Source organism: Mytilus californianus, unplaced genomic scaffold (assembly GCF_021869535.1).
Source record: "Mytilus californianus isolate M0D057914Y unplaced genomic scaffold, xbMytCali1.0.p SCAF_12, whole genome shotgun sequence".
Classification (NCBI taxonomy): domain Eukaryota; kingdom Metazoa; phylum Mollusca; class Bivalvia; order Mytilida; family Mytilidae; genus Mytilus; species Mytilus californianus.
In genome coordinates, this window is record NW_026262604.1 from 63,405,969 (window position 1) to 63,423,165 (window position 17,197).

A 17,197-nucleotide genomic window follows, 5' to 3' on the forward strand; every position below is an offset into this window, starting at 1 on the left:
ATAAGATTCGCCCCTGATTGCTGTAACAATAGTAAAGATATGTACACACAGTATGTGCACCTTTGTTGAAAGTTCTTATCTGTAGGAAACTGATGAAAGACCGAGGCATCAAAAATGTTCACAAAATAGCTTTTATGTTCTTATAATATACAAGATAATGGAGTATGTGTCCGAGCGAGAACTTCTCTATGTTCATTACTTAAGGAATATTTATCTTAAACTCATATTTCACTATTCAGCCCCATTCTACTATTTAGTCAGACGTCAGGCGCTACCCTGATATACCCTGTCTTTTGTTTTTGTCCTCTGGTTTTGTAGTTTACGTTTTTTTGTCGGGTACTTGATGACGGATAGCGTTTGACGTCTTTAGCCGAACAGTTTTATCTTTTTACTTTATTCAATTCCTGTGTGCTGGTTCATACTCTGGACGCCAGTCTTTGCTTATTTCAATTGGAAATACGGATAACAAAAAACAAAAAAAGAAACTCAGAAATGGACAAATACTAAATACCAAACTCGTTCAAAGGGTATCTACACGTCTCAATCTTCAAAATCGCTTATTTAAGAATACTACAATCGCTAACATTTTCAATAATAAAAATCTTGGTAACCCGTCTATCGATAAGTGTAATGACTTACATGTCTCCGTCTTTCCACCAACAATACCGTTAGGTCCACGTTAAATGGTCGCACATTTTCCTTCAATTTTGAAACTAATATAAATTGAAAAACTAACAGCATTATCTATTTACTCACATAAAACAAACCGGGATGCGGTATTCAGTACGTAGGTGAAACTGGACGCTATTTATCTAAACGCACGCAAGAACACCTTTATCGTTTTAAAAGACCCCATAAATTCAAAAGTATCATTTATCAACACCTTTAGAAGCACAATCATACTATTAAATATTTAACAGTTCAACCTTTAGAAGTAGCAGTCTGGGGAATCTCATTCAAAGTTTGTACGATCACGGAAAATAATTGAATTAAATTGGATTAAAAACTTACAGGCAGTCTATCCTCTCGGTCTTAATGATAATATCATGGGAATTGGTAATATATCTAGAACCGATTCTGTTAACATTTTGGATATAGTTTCTTAAACCAACAACCAAAATATTTCGGACCTAATTACTATTTCAAAAAACAACGACAGACATTACTGTTAACCAAGCTCTGTTCTTTACATGTTAATAAATTACATCAAATTTTAGAGGATTGCAACACAATTCCATACTGCAGTCCTAAGTATGAAATCGTCCAAATTATAATTGCATATTGTTATTCTAAACTTTTTCCCAAAATTGATCGCCTTGAAGATCATTAAAAAACATTTTATTAAAATCAAATATGTCAATAAAGGTTTTGATTTTGTAAATATTGCGGTATTCTAAATGATCATTCCGTAAAAGAACAAATTCCTGGTTTATTTATAATACTGAGCTCCCTCTTATTTGTTATGTTTACAAAAAATCTACCCGGAAATATGTGTTTAGTTATAGCGAAGTGTGTAAAGATGTTAATATCAGTGACAATACACATACGTCATGAAATTGCAGTAATTTCAAATTCATGTTTGTCCTCAGTTCCCATGTTATAACAGGAGACCTTAGAACGTCCATGACCGAGAGTTGACATCATTCCTCAGTAAAGGACCTAAATATAACCCCCCGTCAATTATTAATTGGAATGAGTGTCGTAACATCATCCACGACTCACTTCGTACTTACTGCTCGAAATGGATAAAACGAGAAAAAGCTGACAAAAAAACCTTAGATTCTTTTTTTAATTCAGTAATGAACAAAGTGGATATTCGTATTAAACATTTTAAAGAACATTTTACTCCTTACAACAACCATAATAGCCCTATCTCTCGTATCAAACATAAGCTAAAAGAACTCGCCAAGGAATCTGTTTTTGTCACGGCTGATAAGGCTGCTAATAATATCATTATTGTTTGACGTAAATTTTACACTGAGGTTCTGTAAAAGGAAATCACGAATTCACCAACATTCCAACTGACTCCATTTTCGAAAAATGACATCTGTAACAAACATAAAGTTTTAGCTACCTCTTTACAAGCAGAACCAAATACAATGAAAGTTCCAACTATGTACTAGCTTCCGAAGCTGCACAAAACACCTTACAAATATAGATTTATTTCGTTTTCAAGCCATTGTTCCACTACTAAACTGTCTATTCTACTTACTAGTACACTTGGTACATTCAAAAACTTTGTAATAAATTGTTCAAATAAGGCCTTTGAAAATAGTGGAATTGATTACTTTTGGAGTGTCAAAAATTCGTTGGAAGTACTTGATAAATTGCATGCTTATATTGGTGATTTCGTATCTGTTCAAAGTTTAGATTTTTCTACCCTATATACCACTTTGCCTCATAATCTTATTAAGAAAAAATTCACACACCTAATTAAATGGGCATTTAAAAAGTCAGAATGTGAATATATATGTTTTAACTCTTTTAGGTCATTTGTTAGTAACAACAGACACAAGAACTATGTCAATTGGACCTGCTTTGTTACGATAACTGCCCTTGAATTGTTACTAGATAACATTTTTGTTCGCTATGGAGATTCCATATATCGTCAAGTTATCGGAACTCCAATGGCGACTAACTGTGCACCACTTTTTGCAGACCTGTTTCTGTATTGTTATGAGTTACAATTGATGACTAAAATTAGCAAAGACCCATCGAAACAACATCTGATACAAAAATTTAATAACACGTTTAGATATTTTGATGATATATTGGCTCTCAATAATGACGACTTCAGTATGTACACTAAAGATATTTATCCTGCTGAACTGACTTTAAATAAAGCTAAGACTAAAATTAACACTGCCTTTTCCTGGATCTTGATATCTATATCGTTAACGGGAAGCTAAATACAAATGTAACACAATTTATGATAAAAGAGATGATTTTTCAGTTCCTATTGTTAGTTATCCATTTTTAGATGGTGACGTTCCATTGTCACCATCTTATGGTGTTTATATATCTCAACTTGTTCGATTCGCTCGTGTATGTAACAACGTATTTTATTTTAACGAAAGAAACCTCTGTATTACTGAAAAAGTATTACACCAGGGTTTTCGATATCACAAGCTAGTCAAAACATTTACTAAATTTTATCATCGGTACAAGGACATCATTCGTAAATATAAATCAACATGCAGACATCTTATACGTTCAGGTATTTCACATCCAATCTTTTATGGTAATTTTCTATACAATGCACAAAAATGTCGACATTCACCTCAAAAGATAACCAAACCTTTAAACAGCCTTATTCAGAAGGGATATAGTTACGATACTGTTGTCAGGTGATTAAAGATGGCATATTTTGGTATTATTATTGATTCACTCATATGGACTTTGCATCGGAAATTAACACATTTATTCTAAAACCAGTTGTTGGCATGATATGGGTTATGTTCTTTTCATATATTTTATGATGGTATGATACTAAACCCCCTAATGGGAGGGATTGTACTTGATTTTCATATGATGAAGACATAATCTTTCAATCAGTTTAACTGAGGTCTGGAGCTGGCATGTCAGTAAATGCTAGTAGTCCTTTGTTCATTTATGTATCATTGTCATTTTTCCGAGTTTCTTTTGTTACCTATTCTGACATCGGACTCGGACTTCTTTTAAACTGAGTTTTACTGTGCGTATTGCTGTGTGTTTGTTTATTCTACATTAGCTAGATGTATATAGGGAGGGTTGATATCTCACAAAACATGTCTAACCCCGCCGCATTTTTGGGCCTGTCCCAAGTCAGGAGCCTCTAGCCTTTTTTAGTCTTGTATGTTTTTTAATTTAAGTTCATTTATATGTTTTAGAGTTTAGTGTGACGTCCATTTTTCATTGAATTAGTACACATCTTTGTTTAGGGGCCAGTTGAAGCCCGCCCCCGGATGCGGGATGTTTCCACTGTGTTGAAGATCCATTGGTGGCCTATGGCTGTTTTCTGCTTTTTGGTCGGGTTGTTTTCTCTTTGACACATTCCCCATTTCCAGCTATTAAAAGATTACGTTACAAGGTAATTTAAACAAATGACACCATCAATTGTCTCCATCAGCTGCTTACATCCACGTCATTTGGACTGCGATGGATAGTTGTCTCATAACCAATCATACCATATCTCCTTATTTTTATAATCATAAAGGAGTTACTGTCTTTCCCAATGTTTAGATAACAGTTTTAGACCTATTTAAGCTTGTTTTACTATAATAAATATAGGAAGATGTGGTATAAGTGCCAATGAGACAACTCTCTATCCAAGTTACAATTTATAAAAGTAAACCATTATAGGTCAAGGTACGGCCTTCAACACGGATAAGAATTTTAAAAACTGAAATTGATAGACAAAAAATAAAAACAGCAATAAATGATCAACAATTCAAAATCTACAAAAATACCAATATGACTGAAGCAATTAATTGTCTCCATGTGTATGTTATTGTCCAATGTGAAAAAATAAAACAAAAGAACAGCTTTATTTATGTTTTCATTATGTAATCGTTCATTGTGAAAGAAACCAACTTTTACAATATATCATATTGTCCATGATTACAAAACCAACTGCCCATAGACACAAAGCAAAAAAAAAATCGACTGACAGTTTGCACTACTCTTGATAACAGCCACCGTATTTTACTGTTTTGGCATTTTTTTATACAAAGCTATCAAATAAGTGCAATTTATCATTTTATTAGTTTTATTTACAACAGAAGAATATGACATCATTTAAGGCTGTGTCATCCCCTGAACTGCCTTGTTGTCCCTCTACCCTTGTCTGTAAGCCACAGATTGCAGTCCTACGAGGACAAGTACTCCAGCCACTAAAGTGTCCCCAGAAACCACTTCCGCCAATTTCATATCCAGGCCAATACCAATTTAAAGCTTTACACCTGAATTTTACGTAGTTGGCTGCGGTGTCATCTCCTCTTCCCTAAAATATAATTTGTTTCTTGTTAAAATAATTGATCGTTGAAAAGGTCTTATAATTCAGATAAAGAAGGATAACATTTCATAATTCACATAATTAAAAATAAGATAATTTTGTTTAGAATGATTATCATAATCCATCAAATAAACAATTCATTTTTATTCATAATACTCACCATTGTGTTTAAGTAGAGAAACTGACGGTGTATACTATCAAGAATGTCCACTCAAAAGCAGACTATTTTTCATACATGTATAAAACCATGAAATAAAAATGTCGGCCTTCAATTTATGGTTAGAAAACTAGTAAATATGGCGATCACGTGGTTTCCATTGTTGCTTTTAAAACTGAGGTCTAGCCGGGTCGGTTTTCAACTGTATATTAATTAGTGTGTTCGTCCGTATTGTATTCGTAACAATACTAAATCCTTGTTTTCGTAACATCTATACCAAAGCGTGTATTTTCTTGACAATTAAAAACAAATATTCGGTCTCAATTGGCATTGTGTACCCTCCTGCTTTTATTTTTTTTCTGATTAATATTTGAGGTTTCCAAATCTACAAACATGACAAATAGGCGTAGGCATTTTGTATCTCCAACTCCCCCTAAAGAAATTGAGTCGATTGTGATACAGGATTCAAAGATTAATCATAACATAACCATAACGCAATTATGTATCAATTATAATTTATTTTCTGAACCGTTGTTTTTTGTTTGAGAATAACATGGACATAGCCATGTTTGCCTTTATGTTTAATGAGGGTATCTATTTGAATTGTATCAGTATAAACTTAAATGGCCATGGATTTTCAGATATGGGGATGGGAATATGAGTTTTACGTAGCCCAAGCTTAAAACACAATACAGTTATTTCCTAATTAGATTTCATATTTAAAGACAGATTGGAAGAGTTTTGAAAATAAACCGGGGTGGTATCAAACAGACTCCTTCGAAAGTAACCAAACTCATTATGACGGGCTTGGGCAGATGTCAAATTACGTTAATAACTTAACACTGCAGTAATGAACCAGTTGTGACAAAAAGGGAATGAAAAAGCTTTAAAATATGTTGAATGCAAATAAATTGTAATCTAATAAACGAAACACTGACTTTAGTATTACTAGTATAAATTATTAAAAACACTGACTTCAGTATTACTAGTATTAATTATTAAAAACACCGACTTTAGTATTACTAGTATTAATTATTAAAAACACTGACTTTAGTATTACTAGTATTAATTATTAAAAACACTGACTTTAGTATTACTAGTATTAATTATTAAAAACACTGACTTTAGTATTAGTAGTATTAATTATTAAAAACACCGACTTTAGTATTACTAGTATTAATCATTAATTACCTGTTTGCCTTCTACTTGTAGAGAGAAAGATGTAAGTAAATGCGTTCGCTATCCACATTTCATAAAACCACTCCATCCACCCCATGGTCCATACCCAGATGTTACTGTGAATCCATTATTTGATCGTCTTTTTTTTGTACCACAGAGCAGTTTTATACCATTCAGCGAGGTATCATCTCCTCGACTTCCTTGCTTCCCTTCAATCTATTTTAAAATTGAACCGAAAAATTTTATTTGTAAAACATCATCCGATCAACATCCAATCTACCCTTATTTTATTCTTTGATGATAATGATGATGATGCGGATTGATATTAATGGTCTAGTGACAAATGTTACATTCATATCCTCACGAGAACATAACGATGATGTTAATGTAAAATGAATATGAACCCTGCTTTGTACTAAACCGACATGCTGAGCCGAATATTACATATGAACTGTCCGCAAGAAGACATGTGTTCCTACCCGGAGACTTTATTGTGAGTTTGAGCTGATTTGTCTTTTCTCTTACTCCTAAATGACCGTGCTCAACGGAGTAGCAGCTAATACCAATTATAAAGTCTTTGGTTGACCCAACCCACATCATCCCACACTTGTAGCAATTACGCTACCATATATATATATATATATATATATATATATATATATATATATAAATAAGAAGATGTGGTATGACTGCCAATGAGACAACTCTCCACAAGAGACCAAATGACACAGAAATTAACAACTATAGGTCACCGTATGGCCTTCAAGACCACATAGGCGGTTTAAATGAAGTTGAAGTAACAAGTTTTGTTATATATATAAATTAAGATGGTTAATGTATTAACCTCAATGGCTACTTCGTATTATAAAACACGTGTACATAGAATTTAAAAAAATCTCTTTTATTATCCAATGCTACAGGACATTTACTGTTATTGAATGATTATAATCCCATTCTCTAAATTCGCTGAGAGCCTTTTCGTAAGCAGTTACCATTAAATGACCCCTCTCGTAAATCTGCAATCGTACTGCACAAGTTCGATGGGAAAGAATAAGTCAACTAACACGAACAGAAGGCAGTATTCGCTGATTCTGAAAGACAGTGATTATACACCAAATCATTGGAAAACTGTTATGAAAAAGCTTAATATTTTACATTACGTGTATGTTTCATCAGAATCCGTACCTTTGATTGGCTGACCACAATCGGGAGGCATTCCAAAATCATATTTAATTTTTCAATAAAATGCAACTTTTATGATTGCAAGTGCTTCCCATGACAATGTCACAGTAATGCATAGGAAAACAAACGAAAAGCATGATATAACTCATTATTTGATGATTGTAGCATAAAAATGTAAATGTAAGAATCGAATGAATCTTTTTGTAATTTTATAGGTTATTAAAAGGTTTCACACCACCAATTTAGAACGTATGTAAAAGTAGCCCTTCCCTGACAAAAATAGTGCTTTTGATATCATTGTTTACTTAAACTAACCATCAAATTTGATGAAAAAAATGAAACTGTTGATGAAAGAGAAATACATGTTGAGCATTTTGAGTTAAAATTTACTTGTCCATGAGATTGCATTAAAAATTGAGGATTAATGCGCTCCATAGAATACTTATTTAAGATTACCAGAAACCAGCTAGCTAGGGGTTATCTTTAATGTATGTGAGGTTAGCTGCCGGTTCGTTATTCGATATTCAATATCCAACCGGCTGCTAGCAGTCGGTTCGATTTTTAAATTTAAGTTAAAAATAATAAAAAAAAAAAAAAAATATTCTTTAAAATCAAAAGCATGATAGTCATAGTTAAAAGCAGTAAAAAGATATGTAGGAAATCGTTTTATGACCCCTTCGAGTATATATTAAAATATAAAGCTTATGTAAATCGCACATTTGTTTTTTTTAAATATAGATTTTTATCAATAAAATGCAATCAAAGATGCACTTTTATACATGCTATTTCTAGAAACAAAAACAAACGATCACTCTAGTAACTTTAAAAAAATATAAAATAAGAAAGAATTATGGAAAGCAAAACAAAAAGATATTTTCCAGCAAAAAATCGTCTAAAATTCAGGTTAAAGGGCACAGGGTCTTTCAATGTCCAGAAAATTGAATGATCTTTTAGACTATGTTTATCTGTATATATTTTGAATATCAAACTGGCTCTTTGAGCCCTCCATAAATATAGAAGACAAAAAGTTTACCCAAATTCCTTTTGATGTCATTTATATCTATATATCAACTAACTATACACATACTATTATGAAGATTGAGAGATCAGGAAGATCTAGCCAACGCCCTGTGCCCTTTTACCTGAATTTTGACGATTTGTGTTTGAAAAGTAACAGTTTAAGCCCTCCGTAATATTTGATTTACATAAGGGTTTATATTTGAGCACAACGAGAATTAACGATAACTTGAATTGGTCACAAAAAGATTTCCTACATCTCTTGATTTTTACTCCTTGTAATTATTACTATCATGCTTTTAATGTTATTAAAATTTAAATTCGTATTAGATACAACTAAGAAAATTTGAATATCGAACCGACTGCTAGCAGCCGGTTGGGTATTGAATATCGAATAACGAATAACGAACCGGCCGCTAACTTCACATACATTTTAAGTAGTAGTTACCTTCGGAACGTTGGTCTTTTACGACAAGACTTTAAACATGGTTTGAAAATTGGCATGTAGAAAGGTGATACATGTACAATTCAGGATATACCTGGTTTCTAAGAAGCTAAACTTAAGGTAAAATATTGAGAAAGCTGTGAAAATTGAAAAATGTGGTTGTTTTCTATTAACTCTTACCGAATGAGTAAATTTTTTGTCGTTTATACATTATGGATTCGTAATAAAATGTAAATAAAGGCAACAATAGTATACCGCTGTTCAAACGCACAAAAAGTACTTTTTTAAAATCATATGCATGCATCGGTCCAAATATTGCGTAAACATTATAATCACCCCAAACCCATTCCATATAACATAAAGAGTTATACGGGGACATAGTGATTGAAGAGAATAAGACAACATGTTTTTTTTTTCATTGAACGAATTCCATGCATAACGTACCCTTAAGCTGTAACCTACAGCATATTGACCAGAAGGACAAAATCTTGGTTCGTGCCAATCACCCCATACACCACCGTTGTTACTTCGTAATGCTTTTACAACCTGCCTGGGATACGATGCCTCACCAATACACACGGCTAAACTGAATAGTACCAGTTGGATAAACATTCTAAAAAATATAATAAAAATGTCGGACATAGGAAATTTACATCGGCAATTGTCTGTACCATTAGCGAATTAAGGAGACGACCATTTGATATTCGTTGGTGTGGGGAGGAGGATTTTGTCTCTGACAGAATATTATTTTCACATTTTGCGCGTCTCACCTATTTTCATTTTTTGCGCGCGTTCAGAATATTCACCCTACCCCAGAATATCAAATTGTCGTCCCCTAAGGTTCCCTTAGGATTAGCTTCTATATTTTCACTAAAAGTGCGATTGAGATGAGTTGTGTGTGGATGACATTGCCCTGTAGATTTGTTTTTAATTGTCGCCTTTTAGGTGTAGGTTTGATATTGTTCTCCTAGGAAAATATTGATACCCCAGTCTTAACGTTCTGGAATCTATATATAATAATGATAAATCATGGTCATTCCATGCGCATATGATAATGATTCGCTAATGGTTTACCCTTATTTACTAGGTTAATTTTGATTTGTCAACTGCAAACCATATAAAAATAAGAATTTTACATAGTAAACAAATCATCAAAAATTTAAAAGAGACCACAGAGGATAATAAGAGGATAATAGGCTGGTTCTCCTGCAACATACGGGTTTCTGAGGTTTCATTGAACTAGTACACATTTTTGTTTAGGGACCAGCTGAAACCCGCCTCCGGGTGTGGGATTTTGTCGCTGTATTGTAGACCCATTGGTGGCCTTCATCTGTTTTCTGCTCTTTGGTCGGGTTGTTGTCTCTTTGACACATTCCCCATTTCCATTCTCAATTTTATCTGAGATACACTTGTTGTCTTTTATCTGTCAGAGCCAAACAGATAAAGGATAGGGAACCAGTCTAAAGGGGATAATACTTTTTCTTTTCACCAATTACTAATTACTAAATATTATATTAATTTATGATAATTAGCAACATAGACAACATACCTGTCACACGATGTTATTATAATTTTGAATAATTCTAATACTAGTTGGACGAACCAGAGTTTTATTTCACGATTTCCTTTTCTAAGAACTTGTAAAACTGTAGAACAACATGTAGGATCAATAACAAATGTTGCATTCAAGTTTCAAGTATCAGGGAAAATAAATGACAAATTTATCCGATAAAAATTACGGTTAAAAATTGATCATAACACATTTTTTCAAAAGTGCAAGAAATATTCTTGTGTTAGACTTCACTGTCTATTTTCCATTAAAAAATGATAACAAAAAAAATCGAGTTTACTATGATCTCTTACTGCTAGCAGTAATAGCATTCTAAAAATAATCATAAAAATCTAAATCGTATTTCGGATATTTACCTCGGCTAGTGTCTTGACCATAAAGGTTAGCGAATTAAGGGGACGATCATTCGATATTCGTGGGTGTGGGGAGGAGGATTTTGTCTCTGACGGAGTATTAATTTTTATCTTTTGCGAGTCTCGCTTATTTTCTTTTTTTTTTGCGCGCGCGTTCGGAATATTCACATCCCCTCACCACGGAATTTCAAATGGTCGTCTCCTAAGGTTCTCTCAGAACACCACGGAATATCAAATGGTCGTCTCCTAAGGTTCTCTCAGAACAAGAGAGGCGAAAGATTCCGAAGGGACATTCAAACGCATAAGTCGAAAATAAACTGACACACCATGGCAAAAAAAAGAAAAAGACCAACAGACAAACAACTGGACACAAGTTTCTATATTTTCACAACAGTGAGATTGAGATGTGTTTTGTGTGGATTACATCACCTTGTGGATTTCTTTTTAATTGTGGCCATTTAGATGTAGGTTTGGCATTGTGCTCCTAGGAAAATATTGATACCCAAGTCTAAATAAACGTGCTGGAATCTATATATAATATAATGATTAATCATGGTCTGGTCAATCCATGCGCATATGATAATGATTCGCTAATGGTTTTCCCTTATTTACTGGGTTTATGTTAATTTGTCAACTGCAAACTGTATGCAAAATAAGAATTTCACATAGTAAATAACTCATCGAAAGTTCCAAAGAGACCAAAGAGGATAATAAGAGAATAATAAACGTTCCTTTTTTTTTTCTTTTCAGCATTTACTAATAACTATTTTAAACATTTAAAATAAATTAATTAATTATTATAATAATCAGAAAAAGACACAACATACCTGTTTGCACGATGTTATTATAATTTAAATAATTATAATACTAGTGGAATGCACCAGAGTTTTATTTCACGATTTGCTTTTCTAAGAATTTGTAAAACTGTAGAACAACATGTAGGATCAATAACAAATGTTGCATTTAAGTTTCAAGTGTCAGGAAAAATAAATAAAAATTTAACCGATAAAAAAACGGTTAAAAATTGATGATAACACATTTTTTTGAAATGGCAAGACATATTCTCGTGTTAGACTCCACTGTTAATTTTTTATTAAAAAATGATAAAAAACTGAGTTTACCATGATTTCTTACTGCTATCAGTAACAACTAATTGGAAGTTTATGACAACATTTGTCGGCTACATTCCGACAAAAACAACATAGCAAACAGGTCGTCGTGTGAATCTTATAATGATGTATTTCCCATTTGGTAATAGTGGCATAAATTTAACTTTAAGTTTTAAAGCTCAGTATCATAAATATTTGACTGCGACATAAAAAGTTTTAAAGGAAACGAATTTACGTACATGAAGAGTAACGCTTTTTTTTTTTTTATTGTTTTTTAATAAACAAACAACTTAGATAAATAAAGCATCACCTTTTTTGGAGATATAACATTTCACTACACACAGTGTAACAGTGTAGTTTTAGAAATTTATCCCGATATCTATTGGAGATAGACCATCGATTTTTAACTTTGTAATATCCCTAATTCTATACTGCTGGATTTGCTAATAATTGCTCAAAGATTGAGTTCAAATCATGCACACCGTTTAATGTCGTAGAACTAATCTATATGAAACTTAACCACGACGTTAGATAAATAGTTTTATTATACTTCACGTTAAAATGCCAGATATGGATCGGCTAATACGAGGGAGATAATTTACTCCATCCCATGGCTCAGCGAGAGACAGTTTTTTGAATGTCATCCAATTATGCAGGCCATAAAAAAATGATAATTTAAAGGACAGTGAACTGAATGTATATCAATACTTTTAAAGACAATGCTCAAGTTCTACGTTTTGGCCTCAGAACTTTAACATAGACTGTCAAAAAAAGACATCTTCCTTCATTTTTGTTGTTTTTCTAATAACTGTAACGTTGTTATGTACATGTCGTCATAGCTAAATACTTCCAATAAATAAAATTCAAAAGGCAATAATGATAGAACATTCAGTATAATAAATTAAAGATGCACTTAGCTGAGAGGGCGATAGAGCAGATTGGTACCCCTCGAAAAAATATTTTCAACTGTGCCTTCCTCTCGGTTGACAATGGTTTCTCGGGGTAACAATCTGCTCTATCACACTCTCAGCTATGTGTTATTTATATAGAAAGTACACGATATCTTTAAAACAATGTTTTTTCTTGGAAAATGCGAATCCGATTGCATTCTAACACTGTCTTAAATTTATCAGCAACTAGGCAATGTTTTAATGATTAGTTCATCCGACGGAAGACCAATATGAGCTATGAATGAATGAATGAATGAATATGAATGAATATTTTAATATTAAAGTGCAACCTGAATAAAAACAAACAATTATATTCACATATACAAGTGATTTTCAGCCAGCCAATTAGGCTGATGCACTGTCATGATATGATACACATTATGTTTCCATTATTGAAAATAAAAATAAATAAATAAATAGATATATGTAGGACTCAAATCTATGGTGGGTTCCAAATCTATGGCGGATTCCTAATCTATGGTAAATATGACGTCATGCCATCCCAAATCTATGGCAAAAAATTTACACTCCTAATCTATGGCAAGTTTTTTAAAATTTTCTAATTATGACGTCATGCCATCCCAAATCTATGGCAGATTTTTTACAACCCAAATCTATGGCAAATTTTGTAATTTCCAAATCTATGGCGGATTTTTGTTGATTTAAAATCTATGGCAAATGTCGTGCAAATGGAAAACAATGCAGTATATACGACCAATGACTTGTCTAAAACAAATGGAGATAAATGACAACGTAAGAGTGTGTTTAAACACTAGTGAAATAAACATGTTATAGCTGACTATGCAGTATGGGCATTGCTCTTTGTTGAAGGCGGAACGGTGACCTATAGTTGTTAATTTCTGTGTTTGGTCTCTTGTGGTGATTTGTCTCATAGCAATCATACATGTCATACCACAACTTCTTTTGTATATTGTATAAATTATAAACCACATCATGACAGTAACCAAATTTATAAATGATCAATTTAAAAAGCTTAATAAAGACTTCATGATCTTGAAATGATGTGTCCCGTAAACATAAGCATTTTCTACTCTGTGCATGGTCATGTTTAACCGACACATTAACCAAATAGTAAGTCATTAAACAACAAGAAAGCAGTTTCTGTTTGTAAAAAAAATAAACACTTTGACTCTTCACATGCTATTTATTTTCTCCTGATCACATCTTTTTAATTTGATGACGATTTAAATCAAATTTGTATCCTGTAATTTGATCTGTCACTTTATACACTTTTCCAGCAGTAGACGCTGAAATTGAGTCTATGACCCCTTTCCTGAAATATCCTGTACTGAAAACTGCGGTGCCTTTGTTCATCGCAGGATTCGGTCTGTACATCACATTTTGTCCCTCTTCCGGATAGTAGGTAATGTCTTCCCTCAAACCATCGGAAAACTGCTCTAGTGGAAAAGCTGAAATTGTTTCCCGGTGAATTTGTTTATAAAAATCGGTGAGTCCAGTGTTAAATACCGGTAACTGTTTTTGATTTACATTCTACAAAAAAAAATAGTCTATAAGTATAAACAAAAAGTATATGTTGGCTGAGTGAAATCAAATCTAAATCATCTAGATAGATATACGAAGATGTGGTATGAGTGCCAATGAGGCAACTCTCCATCCAAGTCACAATTTGTAAAATTAAACTATTATAGGTTACAGTACGGTTTTTCACACCGAACAGCAAGCTATAAAGGGCCCCAAAAATGACTAGTGTAAAACCATCAAACGGGAAAGCCAACGCGGTTTACTTATTTTTAGGTTAAAAAAATATATGCAAAGTATAGCAGTTTTAAAATAAAGTTGATATACTAGTAATAACCGTACAAAACAAACTAAAATTCAACTTTTACATTTTGCATTTGAATGGTTCAGCATTATTAAAAGTCTTATACATGTACATGTATACGTGCAGTCGCAACACTTTTAAAGATTTCTATCAAATGCATCAAATTTTATGTTATATAGGACAATATTTTAAAAAGTACATCATACAGTTACAAACCTATTCTATACAACAGTATGTAAACAAAATTATTACATATTACGCTTACATAACGAGCAACAAACTACTAAGGCACAAAGTTTAAAATATAGGACATTTAAAGACAAATCCCAACAAAATCACATACCTGTGGATGAACTGGTACATTTTCTTTATTTTGCTCGTTATAAAACTTTCTCTGATACATTTGTTTGTAGTATGGACTAACATTTTCCTACAAAAAAATAAACAGAATATTTCGTGTTATTTTGTGCACAATTTATCACTTAATATTTCACTGAACAAATAATACATTAATACACATGTAAAAATATTCGTCTAATCTGTAGGTTATACGGAAACTCATACAACAATAGGTTTTTCTATTTTAAAAAAAAAAATATTTATGTATTGGTTAGGAACAAGTACGTACTCTTAAGATCTAATGTGTTGGTTTTCTTTCTTCTTCTTTTTTTGGCGTGTGTTGAAAATTATAAACAAAGTAATGCACAAGGCTTAACATACTTACTTGCAAAATAACAGTTTGTGAAAATGATGGTTCGGGCACTACAAAATCATTTTCCTGGGTACAATCTGGAGGTAAATTGCCATGTTCTTCATTTACGCCATGGTCTAGAATGTTCATCGCCTCTGCAAAATAAAAACAAAAACTAATTAATTAATTTACAGTTAAATATAGCTAAGCATATGTTAAATTTGCATTTATTTTTATCACATGTAAAACGAGTAATTGTATTCATTTTTAGAATTAAATTTATAATTTAAATTTGTGTACTTTTATTAGTTTTAAATAATGATTGATTGTTTGTTGGTTGCTTAACGTCCAGTGGCAAATATTTCATGCATGTTCAGGACGATAGCTTTAAGTAAAAAGTTCATGCATATGTGTTTAAATCTTACCATGTAAAGTGAGTTCCTCTTCATTATTATTTGTACTGGCGAATTGGTTTCCACCTGAAGACTCAGTTAAGGATGAGTGTAGCACATCAACAGATACTTCTGGGAGTTCTTCCTCTGACTCATTTTCATCAACATCTAATTCGGCGTGCTCTAAAAAGTCTCGTTCTTCTTTAGTAAGAGAAGCATAAGGTACCTTTAAATACAAAGGTATGTTGAAAAGAAGATGCTCTTTTTATAATAAAAAATAATTTTCAATTTGTTTGGTGTGAAAAAAACCGTTGTTTTGTTGGTTTGTCTTTATTTCCTGACATTCGGCAAGTAATAATTTTTAAATAAATCTATAATGTAAAAATCTATCTCAACCGCAAGTTAAAAAACAAATACTGATATGAATAATAACCCTAATCAATTTTTTCTTAAGACACGTCTCATGATAGCTTATTTACACAGACTAGACTGCATATTCTTACAACTTAAGTCACTAGACGGCACATTGTCACGGTAAGAGACATAACATTGACACAGCCTACGGCTAAAAATAGTACATTTGCAAACTAAGGCGCTATAGTGCACATGACACATTCTATGGTACTTGAATGCACATTGACACAGCCAACAGCCCTAAACGGCACATTGACAGCCTACGGCCCTAGACGGCACATTGACATAGCCTACGGATCTAGACGGCTAATTGACACAGCATACTGCCGTAGCCAGCTTATTGACACATCCTACGGTCCTAGACGACTTATTGACACAGAATAGCTGTAACATAAAGTAAGAATACTACTACAAATGACCTAATTACTAAGATTTTTTTATAACACAAAGACTCAATTTTTAATTTCCGAAATAATAATTTAAATAAAATTAACGAAGTAAAGTAAATACCTGATCATCAAGCGGCACAGCAAAATTTGGTCGACTAAAAAATAGCTGATATGGAGTCTTTGGACGTGTGGCCTTGTTTAGCCTGTTGTTATATGCGTAATAAAATTCAGGAAGTTGATCGGACCAGTCTGAACGTTCTGACATTTTAATTCTAAAATACTCAGTCAGTGTGCGATTAAAACGTTCCACTCTGCCCTGACTTTGTGGGTGGTATGGTCTACCATGCATTTGGACTGTGTCAAATTGTATTACAACTTCTTTAAGATGCGAGTTCCGGAATTCTTTTCCATTGTCAGACTGTAGAATACGTGGAGCTCCATATAGATAAATGTAACTGAGTACAACTTTGCTTATTTCAGTAGCACTTTTAGTTTTACATGCTTGGCCAAATGCAAATCTTGAAAAACAATCAACGATATTACATATGTACT

The 17,197-nt window shown here is 32.7% G+C and overlaps 2 protein-coding genes across 2 annotated transcripts; both read right to left on the reverse strand.

Moving 5' to 3' along the window:
- Positions 1-4,720: 4,720 nt before the first annotated feature.
- On the reverse strand, positions 4,721-11,855 carry LOC127721166 (vitelline membrane outer layer protein 1-like). The gene is made up of 5 exons (XM_052227838.1): positions 11,724-11,855; positions 9,418-9,586; positions 6,391-6,545; positions 5,819-5,828; positions 4,721-4,981 (listed from the first exon to the last, which is right to left on the reverse strand). Exons 2-5 carry the CDS (start codon positions 9,583-9,585, stop codon positions 4,748-4,750), a joined length of 567 nt encoding a protein of 188 aa, XP_052083798.1. The 5' UTR covers position 9,586; positions 11,724-11,855; the 3' UTR covers positions 4,721-4,747.
- Positions 11,856-14,100: 2,245 nt separating this feature from the next.
- On the reverse strand, positions 14,101-16,102 carry LOC127722180 (uncharacterized). Its single transcript, XM_052229072.1, has 4 exons — positions 15,876-16,102; positions 15,484-15,605; positions 15,103-15,189; positions 14,101-14,467 (listed from the first exon to the last, which is right to left on the reverse strand). Exons 2-4 carry the CDS (start codon positions 15,598-15,600, stop codon positions 14,135-14,137), a joined length of 537 nt encoding a protein of 178 aa, XP_052085032.1. The 5' UTR covers positions 15,601-15,605; positions 15,876-16,102; the 3' UTR covers positions 14,101-14,134.
- Positions 16,103-17,197: the final 1,095 nt, after the last annotated feature.

Excerpts from the sequence above, each read along its gene's own strand:
- LOC127721166 (XM_052227838.1), bottom strand. The coding sequence starts at position 9,585 with ATGTTTATCCAACTGGTACTATTCAGTTTAGCCGTGTGTATTGGTGAG. Across the intron at positions 6,546-9,417 it reads CTGTAGGTTACAGCTTAAGG|ATTGAAGGGAAGCAAGGAAG; the intron begins GTACGTTATGCA and ends ATTTTAAAATAG.
- LOC127722180 (XM_052229072.1), bottom strand. The coding sequence starts at position 15,600 with ATGAACATTCTAGACCATGGCGTAAATGAAGAACATGGCAATTTACCT. Across the intron at positions 15,190-15,483 it reads CACAAACTGTTATTTTGCAA|GAAAATGTTAGTCCATACTA; the intron begins GTAAGTATGTTA and ends ATTTTTTTGTAG. Across the intron at positions 14,468-15,102 it reads ATGTACCAGTTCATCCACAG|AATGTAAATCAAAAACAGTT; the intron begins GTATGTGATTTT and ends TTTTTTTTGTAG.